Source organism: Motacilla alba, chromosome 6 (assembly GCF_015832195.1).
Source record: "Motacilla alba alba isolate MOTALB_02 chromosome 6, Motacilla_alba_V1.0_pri, whole genome shotgun sequence".
Classification (NCBI taxonomy): domain Eukaryota; kingdom Metazoa; phylum Chordata; class Aves; order Passeriformes; family Motacillidae; genus Motacilla; species Motacilla alba.
Window position 1 is genome coordinate 6596840 of NC_052021.1, and position 13468 is coordinate 6610307.

Here is a 13468-nt window from a genome sequence, read left to right on the forward strand (position 1 = left end):
AATCTCAATCAATACAGGGTCATTAACTATCAGAAGTTATGCAGACAAATCCCACGGTGAATTATGAAAATGAAGCTCAAACCATATTCAGCACAAATAATGATTACATAGTTATTTTAACTGAATTAAGAGAAAATAAATGTGCTGCAAAACCCAAATCCACCACAGAATTCTGTAAATCCACAAAACCATAGTCCGTAACTACGTATGTTACAAGCTGTTTATTTTTATCCATTTAGATCTGTAAAATATACAGATCAAATAGTACTGAAATCTTAATGTACTCCAATGTTAATATTTGAGCTGTGTACTTTATTGGACCATGCTGATGAAAATAAACATCTTGTAACATATTGAGTTGCATACCATGGTTCTGGGTTTTTTTTTGTACAGAAATTAGGATTATACAGAATAACAGATGGAAGACCTGGCAAAAGGATTGTTTCTGAATACCACTTCATTATTTTATATATTCTGCTATATTTAAAACAGGAAGAGAAACAGGAATAGGACAAGCACAACATCACCCTTGTTTGCCTGCAGCTCATAAAGAAAGCCGGTAGAAAACTGGTGGGGGCAATTTGGGGAGAATTTTGTCATTTGCTGTGGAATGCTGTGGATTTTAATATATTCAGCCCTGGAGGCTTCTTTGGAGTTACCCACAGAGCAGTCAATGGCATTTACTGAGGAGCTAAAGGCAGCAATCAGAAGAGAACAAATATTACAACTTGCAATCTGAGGCCTGTAATTTTAATCTAAACAAGAGGAGATAGCTACCATCATTAAATATTACAGAGGAAGAGATGTTTCTGTTTCGCTCAATATAAAGGGAAAATCCTTCCTTTGCAGAAATTATTCTCCAAAGCCAAAAGCATGGCTGGAGTCTTATCACTTGATAATGTCACAATTTCTTCAAATTTATTGTTTGCAGAGTTCTCCAGAAAACAGCAGTAGCTTTAACTCACTATTAGCACCTAAGCATAGTTTGCACCTATAGATACTTTGGGGAAAAAAAAAAAGTGTTATATCTAAATGTTATATAAAGCTAAATGAACTGACTTCATTCACTAATTTTATTTTCTGTCTTTTATAATAAACCCAAAGACTACTAGCACAAGGATTCAAGCAATTCAAGGATAAATGCCACACAAGCAAATTATTTAAATACAAATCAAACACTTACTGATGATAAGGTTCATACTAAGTCTGTTTTGTTTCAGTTCCTATGCTTTCTCTTCCCCAGGGTACCCACACTTACTATTATTACTACTAAAGTGCTTGAAGAACCAGAGTCCTACTGAGCCATAAAGAATATCACATCCTGAGAATATGAATGGATGCTCCTTGTGCAACCCAAAAAGTCAAATGAGAGTTGGACCAGGTATCCTGTTGTGGAGGAATGCCTGGATGGGAAGCTACCTCTGGTCCTGCCTCCCACATTCCACCAGTCCTCAGGACAGACAGGACAGAGGTGTGGCCAGATAGCCCTCGCCTTCTTGGAGCTCCCAAAAAATCACAGATCCCTTGAGGACTGCTGCAATCAAACCCCTGGTAGGATCATGGATGGGGGAATGAAGGTGAACAAAGCTGCTCTGGGGTCTGTGCTCTGGCCCTCTTACAAGCACTACCTGGCTGGGCTTGCAAGCCTGTCCAGGACCTGAAACCTTGGCTAAGAACAGTGATGCTGAGCAGAAACTTTAAATGAAGGCCAAGGATTAGTTAGCAGGAAGACGACTGTAAGTTCCCCTTATAATCATCCTGATGTGACTAAGAAGCACGGTCTCCATTTTTAAAAGGAGAACTTTAGAGCCTTAGTCTCATTTACCATGAGATGACTCAAGAGTTGATACTTAAACTGGAACACTAGTAAACATAACTAAGGGGAAAAGTGAATCCCTTTGGAATCCATGGATCATTTTTTTGTGTCTCTTTCTTCTAAGCTGGTTAGAATAATAGTATTTTCACAAACATTTGCCCAGTTCTATCCAATTCTACATCTGCAATGGACCAGAGCTCCTTGGCAATTAACTGAGTTGTGCCCTCCCACAGAGGGAGTTTAAATTTGACATTCCCTGAAACAATTGTTATTCTAACAAAGCCTGGGGTTGAGTTTTCCCCTGCTCTGGAAAGTTTATTTTTTATGCTTAATAAACTTCAAAGGACTAAAGGAACTGATTAATTACATCCTTAAACAATCTGAACAAAGTGCTTCACTGAGGAAACTGCACTCTTGTCGTGCAGGGCAGGAGTGCTCAAGCTGGATGTTCCTACTGACCATACGCAAACTGAGGACCTTTCTCATTCAAGTTCTTCCCAGTTCAAAATCCTTGTGCTGGGCTCATTGGAAGCCAGTACATTTGAAAACCTCTGTGAAATCTTCCCCAACCAAGAGAAATCTGAGTTAAGCAAAGAGACTGGCCTGTCTGGGGACGTAAGAGCAGATCTGATCTGGTTCCTATAAGCACAGTATTATGCTGTGACTGGTAGTCAAGAAAAAACAAATAAAAGCAATGATCTTATCTATTAAAACAGAAGACTGTTTACCAACATGCTTTTAATGGTGTCTTCTGCTTTGAGAAACCTTAAGGTCTTCTGCACTGCAATCCTACCTCCCAGCTCCCTTCCTTGTGAAGGGCTTCCTGCTTATTTCCTGCTGCAAACATAACGGGGGATTTTCTGGTCATGGTACATGATGTTCACAGCTCTCTTCAGAGCTCTGGGAATTAGTTCTGTATGAAACAAACCCAGTTAGCTTTGCATTCCACTAATATCCCAGTTTCATTGGGCCTGCCCAGACACAGGACTGATGGATGCGTCAATCACCGATTTTTAAAAACTAAAGCACTTCATTGTTGCTGCCAGGAGGCAGCAGCTAAATAGGATCCCACTGACCTTTGGCAAAATCTAAGCTCCTACATAATGAAGGTTAAGCTCCACCTAATTTTCTTTTCATCCTTTATCTTTCTAAGACATCTGCAGGTAGAGTCCATTCAGCAGCACAGCCTTCTGCAAACATGCCAAGGCACTCCTTTTATGTTGGCTCAGAAGAAAAAATGCTACTTCATAATTTGCCAAGAACAACTCTTTAGGAAAGTCCTGGAAATTTCCTATCTATGAACTTCTGCACCTTCTACTCACTTGACTTAGGGTGACTGAGAAAATTCCAGGCAACGGCTGTTAAATGCCACTGCAGCTGAGCCCCCTACAACATGGCATTGTTTCATATTTCATCCAGTGATTTGGGGACATTTTAAATCATTCATACTGTGAAGGTCTGCTATAGAGAGTGCTTTCCAATGCACTCTCCTATTATTAGTAACAAAGATGCTCATCTCACATATCTTTGTTTAGGAGAAATATGATCTCACCAACTCCAAAGAGACAGCTTCATCTGTTAAAGTCTTAAACTAGTTTGTATGGATTGCTGTTTTTATTAAGCCTTGTTCAACAACAAGCACAAGGGAGTGTGGTATTACACAGTTATAGATGACAACTAACTAAGAATTAGTAATCAAATGGAGGAGAAATTACTCTCTTAAGTATTTGAAATGGAGAGCACTTAAATATGACACACGATCATGACTTGACACTATCAGATATCCTGTATGCATATCCCATATACAAAAGTAATGCTCTCTGTCAAGCCTCACTGGATCCATTCCCCCAGGGGGAAAGTCAGATGGCTAAGAAAGTTGTTCTCTGCATCTCAAATCCAATTCCTGTCTGTTCTCAGTCACTTTTAGATCCTTAACTGACAGGACTGGACTCAAAAATATCACAAAAATCTTCTGTGAATCTGTGCAGAAGCTGAAAAACTCCACACATGATCCATGCTTGTTTCTCAATAATGTTTTTTAGACTGCATCAAAACCCCTATATATGAACAAAGTGGACAAGGCAGTGGATAAAATTAAAAATGGGCAGACTATAATTGTTCTGCCAAGTAAAAGATATAAAGTTTGCAACTGTTTTAACTGGGAAGGTTTGTATGCTGCTTAAAAAATTGTCATCTGACTACTTTAAGTTTCCATATGTCATTTTAAGCAATCTTTTATCTATTTCCTGTTCATAAAATGGCTGTCACAGGTTGAAGTCAAATATCTACTTTTAAATATCATTTTCTTTGCAGTATTTCCAAGAGAAAAGACCTACTTCTGTCTCAATGATCAAACCAGAAACTTCTGAAATTTTAAAACTAATTAAAGATGATTAAGCCCTTGTAATGGTTTGCTCAAGTCAGATGGAAGGGGCCACAGAGATAAAAGCATATTAAACAGGGCTTGACAAAGCCACACTTGCACTCTACAACTTCTCCTCATCAACAGATGGTGGCACCATGTATGAGAGTGGTGGATTCTGCTCAACATTGAATTAAAGCACCCACTTGAAACTTCTGCACCTAAGCAGACATGCCTAAGATCCTACCACTGATAACTGAGGTCCATGTCACCCCAACCATCCACTGCCTTGGGAAAAATGAAACAAATAAAACACAAAAGCTTCTCGGCAGTGTTTGCCATTATAAAATACATACAAACTAATGCAGTTGGCAAACTCAATCATATCAAGCATATCAACTGGCTATAAAATAATAAATCCCAGGGTGTGCACAGGTCAAAGTATTGCAACAGCTATCAACATGATACTCAGGGAATTTAAAGCAAAGGCAGATCCATATCAAGGATGAGACTGTTAACAGAAGAGAATGAGGTCAGGAAACCTCATGCTCCATATACAACTTAAATTGCATCACGACAGTCCTCCTAACTTCAGCTTGCCTGCAAAGAGCACAGATGCCACTCACATCATAGAAACAGGATCAGGCCCATCATTTCAGCCACAGTCTCTCCATCGAAAGCTGGGCTCATGGCTGTGTCAGAGGGTGTGAGCTGTGCTTGCCTTGCCATTTACTGAACAGGGAGCAATTGCTTCGTTTACTCTCTAGGAAGAATAAGCACTGCTGGTACATTTTCATTCAAGGTGACAAATGCCCCTAAACAACAGAGAACATCTGTCACCGAGAAAAGGACAAGAGCTTTGAGGCAAGTGTGGACTGAAGCTACTCTGGCTGACATCCCCATGTATGTGATCCTTCCTGTTACCTTTCTCAAACCTGGCTCTGTGGCCTTGTGGTCACAAATTCACAATCCTGTTCTTGCTCTCCCTCAGGTATAGAGGCTCACCTGCTCCAGCTCGTCTAAATCCACCCCTCTCCCTCTGGCACTAAAACTCAGGCCTCTCCAGCAAGCCACCACTTTGGCATCCCTGCTTCTCTACTCGGTCCCCTCAAGCAAACCTGAAACATTGCTGTGAAAATTGCTCGCCTTCCTGAGCACTCTGAACACGCCACTCTCCCTTCAATCTCCCTCCTGGCCTTCCCTGGTGCTCTGGATCAAGTTCAAGATTTCAGCCCTCATTTTCGTTGCACTTTACAACTCAAGCAATTACTGCTCATAATTGCTGTAACGATCTATCCATGGTAGCTATTCATTCATACATACCCATGAGCACGCCTACACACACCCCTGTACATAAGCATGGTATGTGCTGATTAATGAAAGATAGAGCAACAGTAAAAGCCAAATCAAGTAGGTATTTTTTTAAAGAATGTTAGATTTCACGTTTCACAAAATCCCAGGCACACCCATGCTAACCAGCCCAGGCTGCTGATGCACAGAGCAATGTGCTTTATTGCATGGGTGGAAAACAGTGAGTTTTGCATTTTGGTTCAAATTACTTTCAGTTTCTTGATAGTGCATTTCTTCTTGTCATTTCTCTACAGAACAGATATGTCCCAGATTACTTCATAAACAAAGCAAAAATAATTTCTTTCATCTAACTGTGGCAGGAACTGAACAACTTAATCTGATCATTGTGTGCGAAGAAAATATTTCCAGTGACGACATCTTCCTATGTCAATTGTTTTTTTATTACAGATGTCATCTCGATGTGCCATATTAATGTGGCTCTTTCTTCTCATTTCAAGATTTTAATCTGAGTTTGTTGCTCTAATATTTTATTGGTTCAAAATACATGCTGTAAAATCCGTGGCCATCACATTTTCCTGTGAGCTAAAAATAAACCGCTCTCGTCAGATATGGTTAGCTGATAAAAAGTGTCAGAGACTTTTCTGAATTACTTTGATAACTTCCTGTTTATGTGGTACTGACCCTTGTCTAATAAAGATCTTTTACACTTGGAATAAGAGAAGATTCTGCAGCATACTATTCCTTAATGGACAATGCTGATTACTTTTGAAAGCCTTTAATACATTTCCCATATTAGACATGAACAGATGTCAGGGATGTTGCCAAGTGAAATTTCTTTTATGCAATCTTGGCTTGTTGTACAATAATAGCCCTTTCTCAACATGGGAAAAAATTACAGACCTAACTAATTTCCTTGACAGAGAAGAGTTACATATGTTTTCCACTTGGAGTTTTTACGACAAGTTTACAATTTTGCCAGATCTGGAACTAATTGGGATCATTTCCAAAAATGGCCCAATAAACCCACAATGAGTACAGCTAGTCTAAAATGCAGCAAATGATTGTTTGCTTTTACATTTTTTTTTCTAACAGGGAAAAGTTAGATTGCACAATTATTTCATTAAAGTTACTTAAACACTTACTGTTTCATATCCTCCCAGTTTTTGAGCAGCTTGAAACATAGTCCAAAGGTTAACTGTTAGAGGGACAATAAGTATTTAGATAAGCATTGCATTAGCCAACATATTTCAAAGAAATGTAAATTAAACAGTTTTAAAAAAAGAAAAATAGAGGAAAAAAAGCTCACAGTCCCTGAAAAAGCTCCTGCGAAACATTTTCCAAAGAGGTATTTACATAATCTGAAGAGTAAATATTAGCCCATACTATATATATTTTTAATTACATATAAGAGAACACACTTAGAAATTCCTTAACAGGACTGGAAAAATACACTGAGACAAAGGTAATGGGCTCATTTGACTTTGCTGATAAGAGACACGGTATAATGACTGCAGCATGCTTCCATAACTTTGATAATAAAAATTACTCGCTGGGAAGAATGTTACTTTTAATTATTTGTTTAATACTGGTTTCATTAGCAAGCAAGCAAGCCCCACACACTGAATCACAGAGCAGGCCTATCGATTAGACAATATCCAATATTTACTGCGGCTCAGATAATGGGCTCCATAATCAATGAACAATAAGCCGCGTTCTAGCGGGCCCTGCGTGAATGAACCCAGATGGAGCACGAATGAGCACCACTGGAATAATTGTGCTGTGGCTGGTTGTGCCTTGCCTGTGGCTCTGGGGTCAGATCACCGAGGCAACTCAATTCAAAAGATGTGTTGGGAGAGAGTTGTTATTTCCTGCAGAACTTCTCTCCTTTCACGTGCTTTTCATCCCAGCCCCATGTCCCATGGGGTCACTGCTTGCTAGTGTCTATTTTATTTTATTTTATTTTATTTTATTTTATTTTATTTTTTTTAAATTTTAGCTCATTTAATTGTTAGAAGAAAAATCCAGTTCAGTCCTATCAAAGGTGTATGCACAATTCCACCAACAGTGATTCCCCACAGAAACACTACAAATACTTGAGGTCAGCTGTAACGCTGTGGACCATGGAGAATGGGATCTCCTTCTCCATGGGGGGATGCTCTGCTGTACTGCAGGTACTGCCTCTTCCCAACAACCTATTTATATTGGCAATGTTTGCACAAGCCTTGCTGGACAAATACAGAGCCCCATCCTGCAAACATTTCTGCTCTTCTCGGAATACTTTTGGTATTTAAGTATTTGCCGGATCAGGCCCCTACTTCATAATGAATGTCAGGCAAGTTTCAATGTATTTCAGCTAAATGTTAGCAGCAGGCCCTACTGCAAGTGGGCAACTTTAGAAATAATACTTCAGCTTGTCTTTTGAGCCCACCCTGTCTCCATGCTTGATGGAATGCAGAATAATATGGGGGGGTGGGGGAAGAAAAAAAAAATTTCTTCAACACAAAATGTTCTGAAAGCCTCATTGAACCTTGTACTGCTTCAAAGCTATCAAGAGCTTTGCTTAGGCCTTGATTTAATCTGAATCAATGCATAATGCAACGAAGCTGTTCATAGTACATTAATTTTACTCCCATTTCAAGCAGCCAGTTTTCAGACAAACACTGTAATCATTCTGAGTTATATAAGTTTATAATGGCTGCTGGAGGCCTGTTGCAATCAGTGCCAATTGCTATTAGGTATGTAAATTGTTATGTAAAACATACAGGTTTGACATTCTTCATCAAAATAACACATGGTTTTAATCTAGGAGATAAATTAGAGTAAATAATATTTCAATCCATGGCGTTTTCCCTTTAAGGAAATAAAGTATCATTTAATCTATAGATAAGGAGGAGAAATTCCCCCATTTAGAGCTTTTGTTGGAAACTGTGAAAGATCTACATTGTTCTGCAATATTTATGCAAAATTCAGTTTCAACTGTATCTTCTCCACATACAATTAATTTGCAGATTGTGGCACTACAAGCTGTACATGTCAAAGCAATTCTCAAGACTGCATTCTGTATTAAGCAGATACAGTCTGGTTTTATTCTCCAAAGTCAGTAATTTATTAACTAGTAACATATTTTGGGGCTTAAAAATATGATCCCTTTTATGCCTTTCTTGACCACCTTTAAATGTCTTCCTTTAATATTTGTCCTTTCATAAAGAACATCTGGGCACAATAAAGAGACGTCATATTATTAACTCAGAAGAAAGGCATTACAGACGCTGCAGATTTACAAAACAGAAAACTAGAGAGTTTTCAACATGCCTATTTCTAGTCATAATCAGCGGATTTAAACCTATAAATATCCGGCAGCAACTACCCCAGAAGGAAGAGATGCAAATCTAGGCATAAGACAGTGAAATGCCTGGACTGGAAAATGTGTAGAGATAAACATGGTCCCTCCCCATCCATAAGGCTTTAAAATAGGCTTTGTGTGCAATTGCTTTCTCCAGAGAAGCCAAACCATTCTAAAATGTCAACAAGAAAGTGAGAAAAAGGATACTTACTCTGCTTAAAACCTAAATAGGGTATTCGTTCAATTGGTGTTTTCCTTTCTTTCATATATTTATAAAGAGCCACAAGGAAAGCCTGCTCATCAGCTCTGCATTCTTCACCTATGGCAATCTTTGATTTATCCTCACTTGAGCCTTTCTTACAGTTGCTGTTGTTACTCTTGGGTTTGGGCAAAGCTGACTTAGCCTCACATTTTACCTGGGAAAAGAAAAGATGTCATATCAGATCTGGGTAACCTTTAATTTTCACTTAAGGAATAAATACCCTCTCCTAGCAGAATGGATTGTTTAAAAAAATGAAGGCCAAACCATGCGACTGTGTTTGAGGGGAAACAAAGGATGCTATTTATAGAGCTAAATGTCTTGTTCTGAATCTTAGTCACAACATTTTTAAACAGCCACATCTTTAAATCATTATAACTCACTGGTAATGCTCTCCAGATCTGCATTTTTATGACTATACATTGCTATGTCACAGCTTCTATCTCTCACATACACTTGCCATTAGCAAGTCTAATAATAACCCTTGTTCCAGGATTGACACTGAGCATTGTCAACTCCCGTAGACAACCCTTGGAGCTCAGAGTGCTCAGTCCCTTCCAGGAATGCTCAGCAGCCAGCTCTGAAATGACACATTTTTCTCTCCTTTGGCCCACCAAAACAGTTGCAAACCATGGCAAGCTTTATCCAGGCAGAGCCCTCAGCACACGAGTGGAGGTTCTGCTGCAGCACGGACTCAAGTCAAGTGTATTTGAGCATCTGCTTAAACTTGAGCACAGCCCTAAGCATTTAGCAGAAGGGAGAGGCTGGTAGCTGGACACTTTCCTGGTAGACCCTGGCATCCCCAATGCACCTAAGTCCCAGAGCTCCAGGTGTCCCACTGGACTGCCCAGCAGATGTGTGCCAGTCAGGAAATCAATAAATTGGAACCACTTCACCTCTCCTCAGTATTCATACATGAGGAAAAATGGCCAGTGAGACTGGCTTAATCCTGCAGTCCCTCTTGAAGATAATCCTCTCATCAAATGAAGCAAATTACAAATCAAGTGTTCACTTAAGGTATGTACACAAAAAAACCCCACAAACAAACAAAAAACAAAAACCCAAAAAACAAAACCAAAAACAACAACAACAACAAAAACCCCAGCAGAAACATGATGTTTAAAAGCTGTACATGACCAAGACATTGGGACCATGGGATCAATAAATTTCCAGTGAAATACTGGAAGTTCTCTAATACAAGGTAGTGGAGATGGTTACAAGTATTTTGGATTTGCACTGTCCCTTCAATGCTTCTGAGTGCTGTTAGGAGCCTTCTAGTAGTTCCATACCCCATCCCTTCCTTTGTGCTCCCAGAGGGAGCAGGGAGGCTCTAAGAGCCATCACTTGTATTTTAGGAGGATACCAGAGGAGAGTAGAGTATCCTGCTGTGCAGGAGGGCAGGAGTTCTTGGTCAAGCAACCCATGGATCCTCCTTCACCATGGATCCTCCTTCAGAACTGTCACTTCTAAGCCAGGCGCTTTCTGGATACTTGTTGACAATTTGGAAGCAACTGCTATGAAGAGCATTATGTAAGTGCTTGTAAACAAACAAGAAACATATCACTGGAAAGACCACAACATGGTTATTTTATCTTAATAAAAGATACTCTGGCATTTCAGGCTCAGGGAAAGCAAAATCTTTATACTGCTCCAGGTGTTAGCTTCGCAGAGAGTACTGAGTTCAGGTGATCTGCTCCACAGTTTTACACAGATGCTGGACAAAGCAATGGTAGCTCCTAAGCAGAGTGGACAAGTGGTCATGATTTTCCATGGCAACTGATGCTGCTGAGAAACCTCCAATATGGGCCACTGGAGGGTACAGGCTCAATCCTCCCAGGCAATGCAGCAGGGACTGGGAAATGGACTTCCTGCGGGATTTTTCTTGATCACTTGCTGCTCAAGTATGTTCAGTGCACTGCTTGATATTCTCCAATTGCACCGTTCAAAGAGATGTTGTTGATTAAACTTTTGTAAAGATCACAGGTTTCATCCAAAACTCAGAGGAGCTAACTGTTACGGTTTTTTTTTTCCCCTGTTAAATGAACTTTGGACTTCCTCATCCACTTTTCAGGTCAGCACTGTAATTCCTTGATTTTTTTTACTTCGGCATCTCACAAAAATTATTTAGCAGCTTCCAAAGTTTAGATTACACTGTCATAGGTTTCAATGCTTCACCAAAGACTGGGTTAACACTGCCAAAAGGAATGCATGACTTCAAAAATTCTAGGACTTTTAAGTGGAGCTACAAATTTGGAACAAATTCGCTGGACTTGAGAACAATATTTCAGTTTTGTCACCCACTTGCTTGGATTCTCTTTTTCAAACCACACAATTCAGAACTATGTTTACAAAGACAACCTGGGCATGAACTCTAAGTGAAATCAAAGCTCACAGCTGTGCAAGCAAACCAATGGCAAGGGATACTACCCTAAAGGAGCCAAAGGCAAAGTAACGTTAAGAATGCTGCCAGGAATGGGAAAAACCCGTGGTACACACAACCTCCTTCTCTTTGTCTATGTAGAAGCAAGGTCAAAGCCCCTGTGGAAGGAACTCAGAGGTGTCAAAATCCAATGGGCTGACTCCAAGCAGTACCAGGTTCAACAAAGCTTTGGTGAAGGCTACAATGCTTCATCTGCCCAGCATTTGAGGCCCAAACCTCACTTCTGGAACCTCCCCACCATCTGACAGGCAATATGGACGAATGCCATGACCAATGATTAATGAGAACAAAAAGGGCCAAATGCCATTCTGGGTAACACCAGTGTAAATCCAGCATAAACATATCAAAATCAGTGAGAATGATACCAGATTTGCTCCAAGCACCACAAACTGCCCTTCTCTTTCAAAACACAAACCCAGTGCCACAGCTGCGTTAAGCTGGATAAGATGGAGGTGCACTGAGATGGGGTGTGGAACATCTGACCATCTCCTGCTGTGTGCTCCATCAGAGGTGGATGATCCATGACCAAATGGCCAGTGAGCACTCATGGGTACAACTGTGTGTTTATCTTCTCCTGCCAGAGGTCACACACAAAACAGAGCATAACAGATCTGCACTTTACAATTTCCATCAGATACTGGCTGAGGCACTCGGAAGAAATCTCCAGGTCTGAGAGCATGCCAGGTCACCTGTGGCCACAGGAAAAGCATATCCTGGCAACTTTTAAACTGATTTCCCAGATCTTGCCATACAAATGAAGTGAGAGGTTTACTTCAGCAATTGCACTAGGAGATGCAATTAATAGATTCATTTTGGGACAATTTCCATGTTTAACAAGTTAATCCTTTCAGTTCCTCAGAATGGTCATATCAGCCACTTTTAAAAAGCATTAGAACACACTTTGAATTGGGAACACTCTCTGGGAAGATGAAGCAGGTAAAATGAGGTTCATCTGCTGGAGCCTGCAAGTTCCAAAAGCCTGTCCAGTGCTGATGACACATCAAGTATGAAAGCCTTCAGAGTCCTAGGAGTGTTTCAAGAGAAGATCTTGATATATCCCTCTCCAGGAGAGCTGATCCTGCTGGAGTAGATGCCTTTGTATTCCTTTCCCAGCTGTTGAGGGAAGTCCCCTGGCATCTTCCCTAGAAGGCACTAGAATTGATGCAGTGACCACCAAAGAGATCAAGAGAGCAAAAGCAAGAAGTGGGACACAAAAGATCCACCTTCCCTGGCAGCACCTGCAGGTCCACACTACCTGTGATGCCATCACTCGATTTCTAACAAGTCACCTATACTGGAATTGACCCAGAAATGCTCCTACCCAACCAGACACTTTTCCTTCTCAGGTTAACTGTGAAACCCTCAAAACAATCTGCTGATAGCTCAAGACAAACATGCCTGATGAGAATTAGGTTTTAAGAATTAAGCTTTCTAGTCACTGGCAGTTGAGAACACAAAATCCAGCAAGTCATGACAACTATGCAGCTTGCATTGGTCTTGACAGGCTCAAAACCACAGCCTCTGGAATGCCCCTTCTGCTGTTTCCCAACCCAAACCATACAGACACTGCAACTCCACCATAGCCATCGCCCCACCACTGAGAAATGAGGCTGCTGCCAGACACTGAAGTGACAGGATCTGAGAATGCAAGCAGCACAACTGGTCAGAAGGGATTTTATCTGCGACAAGAATATGGCCAGGACTGCTAAATGCTTCAGCATCTGATGCAAGTGGATTAATCCCATTTACATGAGCAGTGTTCAATCCTGCTCTCCATGGACCCATTGTCAGCATTAGTCAGATGTGGAGCACTCACAGAGGAGGAAAACCAATGGTGAACTCCAGCATGGAGCTTCAGATGATCACATCCCAAGAGGTCCCAGCAATCAGAAGATGGTAGGTGGATCTCTATTTCTCCCCTTCCCCAAACACCCTCC

At 40.5% G+C, this 13468-nt stretch overlaps 1 protein-coding gene across 7 annotated transcripts in view; it reads right to left on the minus strand.

Moving 5' to 3' along the window:
• Positions 1-13468, minus strand: part of ARID5B (AT-rich interaction domain 5B) — a 127069-nt gene that overhangs the window by 19796 nt on the left and 93805 nt on the right. For 5 of the 7 annotated variants that reach the window (XM_038141727.1, XM_038141725.1, XM_038141729.1 and 2 more), the window contains 2 exons: positions 9044-9248; positions 6632-6684 (listed from right to left, as the gene is read on the minus strand). The exons of 1 other annotated variant lie outside the window; for it this stretch is intronic. In XM_038141727.1, coding sequence (XP_037997655.1) covers positions 6632-6684; positions 9044-9248 — 258 coding nt within the window. The remainder of the gene's footprint in view (positions 1-6631; positions 6685-9043; positions 9249-13468) is intronic. One more of the 7 variants, XM_038141726.1, reaches the window with a different exon arrangement.